Source organism: Barbus barbus, assembly GCF_936440315.1.
Source record: "Barbus barbus genome assembly, chromosome: 17".
Taxonomy (NCBI): domain Eukaryota; kingdom Metazoa; phylum Chordata; class Actinopteri; order Cypriniformes; family Cyprinidae; genus Barbus; species Barbus barbus.
In genome coordinates this window covers 21,498,707-21,512,244 of record NC_136745.1, presented here as the reverse complement: position 1 = coordinate 21,512,244, position 13,538 = coordinate 21,498,707, and the positions used below count along the sequence as shown (strand labels likewise).

The following is a 13,538-nucleotide window of genomic DNA, read 5'->3' as shown; positions in this document are numbered from 1 at the left end:
GATTATTAAGGGAGTTTGCAAATGTGATATTAAATGAAAACAACAGTTCAATAAACAATAAGTTAATATTAAGTAACATACATTGTATGACTTTTACAATATTGCCTGATTTTGCTCTATTTCTCCAATGAAAATAGTTTCAAACAATCACAGCTGAGCCGCTGCGCATCGCCATTCAAACATAGCGATGTTTCATTTATGAATGAACCTGCGTTTTTAAATGAATCGAGTGAGTCAGTGATTCAATTACCCATTCATAAAGACAGTCACTTGCTTCGTTCCTGAATGAATCAGCCGTTCAAACAAATCAATTGAATGAATGATTCAGTGATAAAATCAGTGACTTGCCGCCACCTGCTGGCAGTTTTATTTTTAAAGTGTCATTTCAGTTATTTAAATCATTTAAATCAAACAATATTCTGTATTAAAAATTTTATATTTAAAACATTAATCTCACAACATTGTTATGAATTTAAAGCATCCATGCCACTTCTGAGCCACTGTAAATTTACCTACGTGCCACTTTTGTGTTCTTCTGTGCCACCTTTGTAGTGAAAACTGATTTTGTTAATATTAATTTCTTTTGATTGGTAACTTATTCTTCTTTTTCTACCTATTCTATTTTTTTATTAGAAATTTAGGACAGATTTGTAAATCGTTAGCATATTACTTAAACATTTGTGAATGTATAGTCATGTTTTGTAAATGATTAGTTCATCATCATCTAATCACTTGTAAATGATTTAGAACTTAATCTACAAAACATAGATAAAAATATTAACATATCACTTATTAATCATCTATGAACGTAGTCATGTTTTGTAAATGATTAGTTCATCATAAACTAATTACTTGTAAATGACTTGTAAATTAATTTGACAAAACATACACACATTATTAGCATATCACTTATTAATTGCGCATGAATGTTTTGTAAATGATTAGTTCATCATTAACTAATCACTTAAAAATGACTTACAACTGAACGTTATTATAAAGTGTTATCTTGAATCCCTCCCAAACAACATGTGGTGATGTAGGGGCTGTTTGACAATTTTTTTTTAAAGGTTTTCTGAACCCGAGACTCAACTATTTTCTGCAATTCTCCAGCTGTGGTCCTTGAAGAGTCTTTGGCCACTCAAACTCTCCTCCTCACCGTGCATTAGGACGATAGATATAGACACATGTCCTCTTCCAGGCTGTTTCGTAACATTTTCTGTTGATCAGAAATTCTTAATTATTGCCCTGATGGTGGAAACAGGAATTTTCACTGCTCTAGCTCTTTTCTTAAAGCCTCTTCACTAATTTGTGAAGCTCAATTATTTTTTGCTGCACATCAGAAATATATTCTTTGGTTTTTCTCATTGTGATGGATGAATAAGGCAATTTGGCCTTTTTCCCTCCCATTTATATTTCTGTGAAACAGGAAGCCATGGCTGGATAATTTAATTTTCATAATCACCCTGGAGTGCTCAAAATTCTGAATATGAATGGGAATATACTTCAGAGATTTAAAACAGATTTAAACAATGCAGATTAATTTTCACAGCCTTCTTTGATCATATTTACCAAGGGTGGCAATATTTTTGGCCATGACTGTATTAAGTGAAATTATTAATAAAATGTAAGAATTTGATATGAAAGATGACGCATGCATTTATATGGTTAGGGACAAATGCCCTTTAAATATGTAAAAAATGACCTGGAAATCAATTGAAATACATTTTTGTATGCAGTATTAAGTCAAACATACTTTCCCAACAACAAAATTGTGGCCAGTGAAAATGCTGAGTGGCTAGTCAGTTTGGAAAACCACTAGCCACAGTGGCCGGTGAGCAAAAAGTTAATGTCAAGCCCTGTTCAGAACCATCTGCAATCCATCCTAACCTGCACTGAATGCACTTAAATAGTGCTTCTTGTATATTTAAATTATTTTTTGGGCCTAAAGTGCCTCCTCACAATGTAAATTAGTGTTATTATTGACTTTAGCTTCACTAGTTGAAGGTGCTATAAATATTAAGCACATTTTCAACATTTTTGGGTGCATTACTGCACTGAGTGCTAAAACATTGCTAACTATTAGTACAAAAAAGATCCCACTTTATATTGGGTGGCCTTAACTTCTATGTACTTACATTTAAATTAATAATTTGATACAATGCACCTATTCTGTACATACAGGTTTTTTCATTGTACTTATATTTCCAAAAAACCTGCATGTAATTACTGTACATCTAATTAATTTCTGTAATTACATTTATAGTTACACTGTTGACCCACCCTTAAACCTACCCACACCACCAAATCTGTCCCTAACTTTATCCATATCCCACCTCAATAGCAGCAAAAGTGTTTTGCAATAGAATTTGAATGCAATAAGTATATTGTACATATTTTTTATGTATAATGTGGGATGAATAAATAAATAAAAACATTAAAAAAAAATTGTTTTGGATCTAAGATAATTTATTTTGTAACTGGGCGAATGAGAGGAGAGACGGGTGTATCCATTTGCAAACTTTATTAGACAGATGTGGTCAAAAAACACAGGCAGGGTCAAGACACCAGCAAACAGGTATGGCACGGGAAAAACACAAGAGCAGTCCAGTGAACAGATGGGGTCGATCAGCGGCGAACATATTCCAGGGGCCAAAACAAAGAGAGATAATCCAAATACACGGTAATAGTCCAGGCAGGAGCAAACAGAGTCCAAACGACAAGGCAAGAGAAGTATACAAGGCAGGCTATAAACTTCAGGAATGTACAAGACTAAACTAAACTTAACAATACTCGGCAATCCGATAGAGGAAGTCCCGGGCTTATAAAGCGTCTCTAATTGAATGCAGCTGTGTGTGTAATCTGCGCAATGGATGATGGGAGCTGTAGTCCGGAGTGACATGCAACAGTCTGTGTAGTGTGAGAGTCAATGTAATGGAAAACCTCTGATGGCAAGCGGATGGAAGTCCATGGACAGGATTCATGACAGTAAAAATACAGTAAAAATATGAATGTGAAAAAGTATTATTTTTAATCATTTTAAATATCTTTTTTTCCCTGTTTTAATATATTTTAAAGTATAATTTATTTTTGTAACGGCAAAGCTGGATTTTCAGCAGCCATTACTCCAAGACTGTACTGATAACAAGGGTTCACCTGTTTAGAGCACAGTGTTTTTGAAATTTCATTTGATTCTGCTAATAGCACTGAAATTACTTCTAAACCTTTAGCATACATTTTTACATCAATGCAAATCAAAAGGTTTATCTGTCAATTCAAGCAAGCTAAACAATTATGGAAATGATGTTTCAATAATGAATATTGCTTTTCGTAATTTAACACCTGAGCTGACAAAGAGTGAATAAAATCACTTTATTGCTCTTACAGTGGAATTTTCTTAATCTGTTAAATAACTTGTGTATAATTGAAGTGTTTTGAGGGTGATACTTTGAATGATTAGCCACTCAATACGATCAGGCTAATCTGGGATGTGTCAGCCTCTGCAGCGACTGAATGTTCGCTCACCCTGACCCATTTCCTTTGAATTACTCCCAGCTATAGTTGGGGGAAAAAAGAGCCGCTTTGATCTTCTAATGAATGGACACTCATCCCGATTTTTCTCTTCTGAGTTTGTCTGCTCACTTTGGTGTGTCTGTGAGCTCTCACCAAGGAATTCCTAGAATAGGGGGAAGCAGTTTGAATAATTAGGCCTTGCTTTTCAAAACCTCAGTCTCCTCCTCCGTCCTGCTTCCTCCTTTTACTGTCATCCATCATTCAGCTCTCAGAGCTGCCATTGGTCATTACTATGCCTGCTCGCTTTGCACGACGGCATTCAAAGAAAGTCTGCTACCCTACTTTGATCCATTTTTTTCTCTTTCTTTAAAGATGATAAGAACACCTAAAACCTTCTGCATATAACCTCAATCGCTGATGCGATTGAGCGCAAATCTGCATGCTTGTTGGAGTGCGGCGCAGTGCTTGTGTGTTTTCTGGGATTAGAGAGAGGGTTAAAGGCTAGCTCAGCAGTGAGGTTTTTTAGATTAGACGGCTGTGGAGCTATTTCCAGACTGCTCTGCTGAAGGATGACTAGAAGAAGCACTGGATTCATTATTCAGAAGGCAGCGGAGTAGTACACAACGGCACAGTCTGTCAGGCCAAGATTACCTTTGTGCATTCCTCCGACATGCGAGGAGAGCTTAAGGTTTGAGTCTCTACCCCGAGGCGTGAAACCAACCTGACTGAAAGTAGGGTTGTACAGGCCTTCTGAAAGTTATCAGGTAGTCTGCGGATTTGTGAAGTGCAAGAACACGGAGCACAGGCTTAGATTACAAGTGATCGTTGAGAATGTAGGGTATGTTTTACATTTAAAAAAAGAATCAGATGATATTTTGAGGCATGCATGTTGAAGCTGGGTTTTGTGCCTGTGGCCACATTTAGCTGCTGTTTCCCCATACGGCAAAAGCATGACTTTTTATTTCCTTTCAGGTTAATACAGATGACAGTGAATGGTGATAAGTGCAGTAAACACTGCATTTATTTTATTGGGTTTTATTTGTGGCATCTTAATTTGTTTGAACAGGAATATTAGATGGATGAATGCATACCTTATGAAGCAAAGAAAATAATGAATTAGGTCCATTGGAGTGCAAAAAGCTCTATCAATACTAACTCAATTTAAAGACTCAGAGTCAGTGAAACTAAATGGACTAACAACGTTTAAAGATGAAACTGTTTCTTAAGGCCAGACAGACAGCAGAATCGCCATTACTCCAGTCGAGACAACAATACACCTTAACATTAGGGTCATTCAATTTCCCACTCCGCTTTTCAAAGTGGACCAAGTGATTTGTTTTCAGTGTGTATTTAAGAATAAGCTTCAATCTCCCCCGGAGAAGTTTAGCATTTAAATTGGTTGATCCAAGCACATTTTACCACAGCTGTTTTTGAAGCATCGTGCTGATGAAAAATCAAAGGTAACGCGCAAATGCATGACCTTTCCCCAGCTGAATAGCAGACAGTGTCTGAAGAGCTTTTTTTTGCTGACATTCTTCTTTCTTTTATACTGTTTTGTAAAACTTTGATACTTGGTTAGACGAAACATCACAAATTATTTTTAGACAGTAATAAAAACCTCACCACAGGTCTATAGGTGAAGTTTAAAAGAGAGAGAGAGATCTAGTGGAAAGTTTCCACCAGTGCTATTTTACAGACCTTTGGTTGTTAAATTTTGAGTAAGAGCTCATTGTTTTTTTCAGGTATACGTGACAAATTATTATTGACATAATATTATGCATGGAACCCTGCTCATGACTTGCAGGAAAAATAAGAATTCAGCTTAATAATTGAGCATGTTTTATAAATTTTTTAATTTTAATTATTTGTTTCCTATAAATTGTTGCTGCCTTGTTTTAGCTAGATGTGACCAGTTTGTTCATTTATTTTTTAAAGACCATTACACCAAAAATCAAAGCTATATCATTAACTATCTTGGCGTCCACACCAAAAGATTATAATATTGTGTTTATTCTAAGTGAGCACTGCAGTTATGGCCTGCACAGTTATTGGTTATTGAGCATAAGTTTTAAAATCATGTAGAACTGTAAAGAATGACTGATGCATTATCAAATGCTGAAGAACTCATGGAGAACAGTGGTGAAGTGCTTAAATTGATTTTTATTTATTTATTTTTTACCATTACACTGGTGAAATAATACAGTTATTGACAGTAGTTGGCGGGAAACCAAAATCATGCTGAATTAGCTTGTTGAATGCCAATTTTTCCTTATTCGTTATTCAACCAGACGTGAAATCGCAGTGAATTTAGATCATATGGTAACACTGACTGACAGCAACTTGCCTTGGTAAGGCAGAGTATATTAAGACACATACCAGCCGAGAGGGAAATAAAATAAGTAAAAGTACATGGCAGTGCACAAGGGACATGTCAGTGATTGGTTACAGTGTTCAACCGTTGCAAAAACATGTTAGGGTTAACCGCAGTGGGAGCCATAAGTGCATTCTTAATTATTTTGTTGATTTAATTATGCAGTCTTAATATACAGTATGGTATTTGTTTTACTGTTTGCTGTGCATAACACCAGTATGAATTTAAGGAGATGCATACAATGTGTTATTTATCATTTATGTTTGTGTAAATTCTAAATTCGTATAATAATAATAATTAAATTTGGATAAAAATAAATCATAAAAAATCTTTTATAGAGAATTAGATTTTGCAATTTATTTTTTAATTATTATTTATGTAGTTTCTTATTAGTTTTGTAAAACAAGTTGGCAAAAAAAGCTAAATCACTGAACAGATGTTGCACATCGATATCAGCACTCTTCCCTTTGTCATAACCCTACAAATTTGTGTGGACATTTTTTGGCAGTATTTTTGGGAAGAAGGTTAATGATATTTGCTCTGTGCAAAATTCAATATAGTACAGATGCCATGTGTTCAGATAGATAAATTAAATAAATACTTTCAGATTATTTAACTTTAAAATTCCTTTACATATTGAGAATGATTTGGGTGATTGTTCCCTTTGAGGGAAAGAATAAAACTTGATGATTGACAAAAGCTGAACTCTGGCTCTCAGTAGCATCGTGACGGATATGGTGCAAGTAAGATTTGTCTTTACTGGGGTCTTGGTGAAGCTTTACATTGGAAACAGATTGCCGATGTCAGTTTCAGATAGAATGGCTTGAGGGTGATCGTGTCATAGGAAGCGTCTCTCCTTTTAGTCTAAATTTCCTGTCTGACAGAAAATTCTGAAAATTATGTCACCATATTACTGACAAATAACTACCATTCACATCTGAGAGAATTCTACCTATAGAGCACATTCAGATATTAACAAGTAGAAATCAGACTAAAGGAAAAACACCAAGGGGGGCTGAAACCTTTCTCTTTCAGCTCTGTGGCGGTGTGACTTTGATTAAATGCTTGTGCTCTGCTTTACGCTGGACTCTGAATGCCTCCTGAATAGCCTGTCATGCCAGGTAGACAAGTTTCACTATTATACTAGATTTATAGTCTTATGCTGCCAACTCCTCCACAACTCTTACTCTCATCATGGGTGGGCTCTGCCCCACTGCTACATCTCTTCAATACTTCTTATAAAGTGAGCTCAGACTAAACACCTGGAAGGCAGGGATAACTGTCGTCTTTTTTTTTTTTTTCTTTGATCACAACCTATATGGTAATTAAGTTTGCAGATGCCTCTTGCCATAATGATGCACTCTTAGAAAAAAAACAAATGCACAAGGCTGTCTCTGGGGCAGTGCTCATTTTAAAAGTGTACCGTTCTGTTGCTAATATGTAAACTTTAGGTAATATGTAGCTTTTAGGTACTAATATGCACCCTTTGGGGGGGGGGGGAAGGCATGAAGATAGTATTTAATACTGAAACTGAATAGCCAAATCAAACACTTTCCTGTGGTTATTTAGAGCTTGTTTAAACGTTTCTATTAAGTTTGATTTTTAAAATAAGAGATTTAAGAAATTCTTTCATATTTCACATAAAATTTTGGGTTGTTTTGGAGGATGTGCCAGTGGCTCATGAAGACTGAACTTGAAGTAAAATACAATTATAGTCCACTGGTTACTGCTGGGTTATTCCATGCTCCGGAGGGTTATTCCAACTGTGACATTTTCTCTCAAGTGATTGGATGTGATACCGACTGGCAAAGTCAATGGAAGGAGAGCTAAGGAGGGATGTCTAAATATAGGGTAGTGCTCGGCGCAGAATAATCAAGAATGGTGTTATAATCTGTTTTAGGAGTGGGAGCGGGAGTAAGTGTAAAAGCTCTTCAAGACAGCAAAAGTATTCAGCAAAAATTACATGCTCAAATAATGTGTATTCAATGTTAATGCATCATTTTCATTGCCTTCAAATTTGCCTGTGTTCTTACTATTAGAGGACAAAAGTTCAGAGTTTGTGTTCTGTTTTTCAACTATTTGTGTTGAGATTGAATAATATTTGAATAGCTCCTTTCAGGCATTCTATTATGTGTATTTCACATTCATCTGTTACCGTAACATGCTCATGGTGTCCCAAAGGGTCCTCTGTTTACCACAGAATTCAATTAACATGAATGCAATTTTCTTTTCATTATTTACAGAAATGCAATACCAAACCCCCTTTTCTGGTAGTATTTAGTCTCATTTATCAAATATGACAGTTTATGTTATACTCTTGTCACGGGCAGGGGGATGTATGTTTTATTTCTTTTTGATAAATGATAGATGTTGTTGTGAGAGCAGCTATTTACTCAAAGGGTTTTTGAGTTGATTTTAACACCATCAAATACTAGAAAAGACTAATTGTTTGCATTCTCTTTTGAAAGAAAACAATTGCCTACATAAATTATTTATTTGTCTTACTATTACTGGAAAATATAGTTTGATATGTGGCAACCAGAAAAGATAATGGTTTGTTTTGATCTGTTTTATTTGTCCAAACTAAAGAATATATTAATGTTTGTCAGCATACATTTGTATCATTGAAGGTTCATGGAATATTTTCATGTTAATGCCTTCCTTAGCTGTCCGTCATGAGAGAGGAAAATGTAGATGACCCCTCAGCAGTGTTTTATGCAGACTTTAGCAGTAGCATTAACTGTAAAATGGGATGTCATTTCAGTCGCTACATCCAATATTAATTAAAACGGCCCACTAAAGCATCTTGTTAAATCATAGTAGAACAACTTGACTTTGAGAAATTTCATGCCAGCTGTATCTGTCTTTCCCAGATTGCAAAAAAAAACATAAAGGAATTTCCTTTCTTAGCCACTTTTGTTTTTGCAGGATGTGCCAGGGGAAGTCAACCTAAAGGTAAACATAAACTTACAAAGGACAGAAATGCACATTCAAGAGAAATCTGTGAACAACATGTGTATGTCCAATCGAGAGAGAGAGAGAGAGAGAACTGTATTTTATTGCTCAGGGAGTTTGATTAAAGGAAGCTGATTGCCTCAGATCTGGATGGAAAGCCTGCTGAATGCCTTAACATTCTGCTCATGCTGTGTGTAATCATTTGTTAGTATGTGGAGTCTAGCGGCGCTCAGATTGAATCAGAGCGGCGCCTCCTTATCTAGATTGAAGGAAATAATTTGTTACAATTTTCCATTAAGTCGCATTCAAAAAGGCATGAGTTACCTTAAGGGCACATTTAAGGCAAATTGTGCCACCACAGAAGTTCACTGTCTCTTAAGATTGCTGGCTGTTTCATTTCCAACCACTGTCTCGGGCCATTTGATGTATTTGCGAATGCAAACAACATGAAAGTGTAATGGTGTTCGCCGTGTCTGGGCATGACACAACATCACCGTCTTTGCACCGAGTGACCGCTTTGTGTCAGGCACACAGAGTGGAGTGCGTACCGTGTTTCCTCTCCAACACTTTGTCTAATGCACCTGTCACAGAGGCCTATTTGAACCCTGTCGTGAATGTGGCAAGACACCTGTCATTATGATTCCTGTTCTTTCCTCACTTCAGCATCTGTCCGTTTAGAATTAGTTGGGGTTTCATAGTTCTTGACATGACTGGTGCTACTGTGGCATATATTAACTTTTGTTTTTAGTTTATTTCTTTATGGTTTGTGTTATTACCTGAGACTGAATGATCATGCTTTACATCAGAGTCAGTATTACTGCATGCATGATGTCCAAGGATAAATTCTGATTTAGTGAAAAATGAAACATTAAATGTGTATGATGTAAAACATCGCCTTGTTGCAATAATAACCTGCAGTGAATTAAACAACGAACATAGATGCAAATTCAATCCTGAGTATAATAGATGTGACATGGGCACCAGCAGTCATATTGCACGTGTTTTGTTACAGTAGTTTGTGCACACATGCACGTTCGCCGTCGCACTCACTGACTTCAGAGTCACTTGTCACAGTGCTAGTCTGTGACAGACCCATTTTAAGAGCTCGCCAGAGATGTATACTTGCCATAATAACAGCAATAACAGTTTATTCTGCAGTAACTGTCCTGAGTTGCTTCTCTCAAATGCTTAGTTATTAGTTATTTGTGTTACTTAACCTGAACAAAACTTAAAATAATGTAGTAAAATAAGTGACACTAATAATTATTTACTTGAGTAGTTTTAGAACTCAAAATGTCTTGTTTTTGAACACATCGTTGATGTACGTGATGATGAAATCTCACAGTGTGCTTAAATTAATATTCACATAAATGTTGACATTTGACTAAATAAATAGCCAAATTGCTGATAAACAGCATGGTGCGTTTTGCTAAAGCATATGGCTTCCTGCTTGTAAAAAAATAATTAAAGAAACAAAATGTCTTAATGTCTTAATTAAAGACAAAAGAGGAAGAAAAAATGACACTATCTAGTTACGGTTGCCATTCCCTTGCCATTAACCGGTGTTTTGTATCAGGATAGTATTTTGAAGATTCTTTAGCTGAATTGCATTTGCACTTTGCATTCTCCAGTGTGACTGTATAGAGATCCGATCACTGTCATCTGCACAAAATGGAAAACGCCACTTACATTGCAACTGAGGTTGTGTTAATCAAAAATGTTCCATTATTTACTGAATTTGAAAAACATTGAGGGATAATTCCAAATGCTTTCTATCATTTTGACAGATAAAAATAATATGTCTAGTCTGCTGCGTTTCCCTACTTTATAAACATTCCCACAGTAAAGGATGCTAATAAAGATTAGAAGCTAAGAAAAGGGAAGAAAATCAAGTTTTAAAAGGCCCTGTGGAAACAGCCTGGGAGAGACACGTGAGGATCTGGGGAGAAAACAAGAGAGAAAAGAAAAACCTGCACGATCTGTCCCCAAGTACAGAGCGCTTGGTAAGACTAAAGAAGCTCTTTTTACAGAAGCTCTTGTGATATAAATGTCACATTAAAAATGCCAAGAGTTACAATATTTTATTTATGGATAAAGTAGAGCATGATGGAAAATTTACAAGCAAGTCTGTCAAAGTGATGCATAATGATTATTGTAACGCAGCGTCTGTATCACAAATCACTTGTATATTTGAAAATGAAAACACATTAGTGTTCACAGCTCATTGAATGTGCTCAGAATGTCCTTGCATCTGATCACACTGCATATTTTAATAAAAAGTATTTTATCATGATCAGGTGCTATCTGATTTTGATCTGATCATCAATGTCCATAGAAGTTAATGTGATGATTTTTAATATGTTTTTTTATCTAGGCTTATAAATGATACATTTTAAAGGTGGCTTAACTGTCCTAATATTTTTGTAGCCACTATATATTATAACATTCAGTATGAAACATAAAAACCTATGTAGAAAAAAGAAATCTGGCTCGTCGTTTTGTGACTGATGCATTTGAAATGTTAATAATAGGTTATAAAGTACAATTTAATCATTGTCGGTACTATTTTGACATTTAAATTATTAAATTTAAAAGAAGAGAGAAAAGAGACAAAAGGCAACGCTCATAACAAATTATTCCACCACGCACACTTTATTCCTTGTGGCGCTTTCGTGTAAGAATAAAGGCAAATATTGAATTTTTTTTGGCATGCCTGCGCAGTACGGCCCTGTCACAGTCTAGTGTGTGACAGCATATGTTTGGACACCCGTAGTCAGATGGAAACAGACCTGTCAGCACGGCGGCAGGATGGGACAGTGAGATAATCACACAGTGTCATTTTGGGGGGCAATTACCCAGCTTGGAGTGAAATGAGAAAACCTGTTTTTTTCCTGCTGTCCTAATGGAGGTTCCGGTCATTAGTTAAACGAGAGTCTCTCTCTGGCTGTAATCAAACGTGAAGCGTTCAGTTTAAGAGCCCATTATAAAACATCTGCTCCCCAGCAACGGCCTGCGGAGACTTACGCTTGCTCAGTCGTAAAAGTCGGTGAGCACCATGTCACTATTGCTACTCAATTTCAAGTCTTTGTAAGATGTACAGTTACACGTTGTTTCGATTTATCCTTGGCCATATCTGCTGTCTTTTGACTGTAGTCTACTGCTATTAATAATAATACTTTGTTAATAATACTTATATATATATATATATGTTTATTTATTACTTTATTTGACAGGGACAATGCAGTATAACATTGCTACAATTTCAACAGCCGATGCTCCACATATAGGCTTCTAGCCAAAGGCTAATTTGTAGCCCCAGTCCCTGCTTAGGCTTTTTTAACAACAGCAAAACAATAATCACACAAAAACCAAACAGAAGTAAAAAAAAAAAAAAAAAAATGCTGAGACTGTGTACGACCATCAATGTTCACAAACCTGATTTTATTTTAACCACTTTTTCAAATTTCTTTGAAAAATGTTCAACTCTTTTTGTATTTTCAGTTCAGCTGGCAGGCTGTTCGAAAGCAGTGTACCTTGAACTGTAAATGTGGATTGTGCAAATTTAGTTTTTCTCTTTGGTACTGTACAATTCTTATTAGTGTGTATATATATATATATATATATATATATATATATATGTTCTGTTATTTAAGCAGACTAGTAACATTACAGATAAGCAGACTAGTAACATTACCTGCAATACTCAACAGTACTACATTGAGTACTATGCTAAATACTGATTTTATTAAATTGTTATTTTAATTCACAAATTAAATCACACTGCAGTAAACCGTGTGATTCTCATAATGTAGTGTTTAGCGTCTCCTCTGTCTCTCTTAAATGAAGCTGGACGGAGCGAAGTGAAGATTTGAAGGTGTTAATAGGACCAAATCATCCTGTAAAGAATCCCATTTAACCCAATCCAATCTGGAACAGGCACACAATCCGCCTGCGCTTTGTCTAAAGCAGAATTCTGTAACAAGCTCCACTAATACCTCTGCCTCTCCTCTTCCAATAGACCAGCTTCCCAGCCAAGCCAGACCGCCTCCTCTGCCACCTGCTCCACATCAACATAAACAGCATCCGTCAGTCACCTCCCTCAACCAATCACTGGCCAATCAGCCGACAGAGCTTCAGAGCGCATCTGAATGCGTGCAGCTGCAAGAAAACTGGGTTTTGGGTGGCAATGTGGGCTTGGAGAACAGGTACGTCATAAATTTGCTCACTCATTCACTTACCGTTTTCATTGTTCTGTATGTAGTCAATGACTATATGGAGTGAAAGAAAATAAGCGAGTGAATTCTGATGCTGATTTAAGAACAAACATTATACTATATGCATTTTAGCTATATTTTAATTATTTTCCTTATTGTTTTGACTTTTTTGGTTTTACAGAGGAATTATTGAAAATAAACATAAAACAATGTTCACAATTGCATAAAATTAGAAAATTTTGCACAGTGAAAAAAAAGGACAAAAACTTTTTTATTTTATTTTGCATAGATGAATATGCTATTTAAATCATCCACCAATCTTTCAGTTCCTCTCTGTATAGTCTTCTGAGTTGAAGAAGTGAAGAAACAAAATGTTGGTTTTCATAGATGTTAGTAAACTGAATTATTTGCTACCAATCTTTATAGTATTTTGTTTTTTTAAATCAAATTATGACTTATCAAAAAAATGAAAGAGATGTACCAAGGCA

At 35.7% G+C, this 13,538-nt stretch overlaps 1 protein-coding gene across 1 annotated transcript in view; it reads left to right on the top strand.

Moving 5' to 3' along the window:
- The window catches only part of LOC306883667 (teneurin-3-like), a gene marked incomplete at its 5' end in the record, with an annotated part of 95,928 nt that overhangs the window by 25,990 nt on the left and 56,400 nt on the right, over positions 1–13,538 (top strand). Inside the window, one exon of the mRNA XM_079439042.1 lies at positions 12,855–13,041. Coding sequence (XP_079295168.1) covers positions 12,855–13,041 — 187 coding nt within the window. The remainder of the gene's footprint in view (positions 1–12,854; positions 13,042–13,538) is intronic.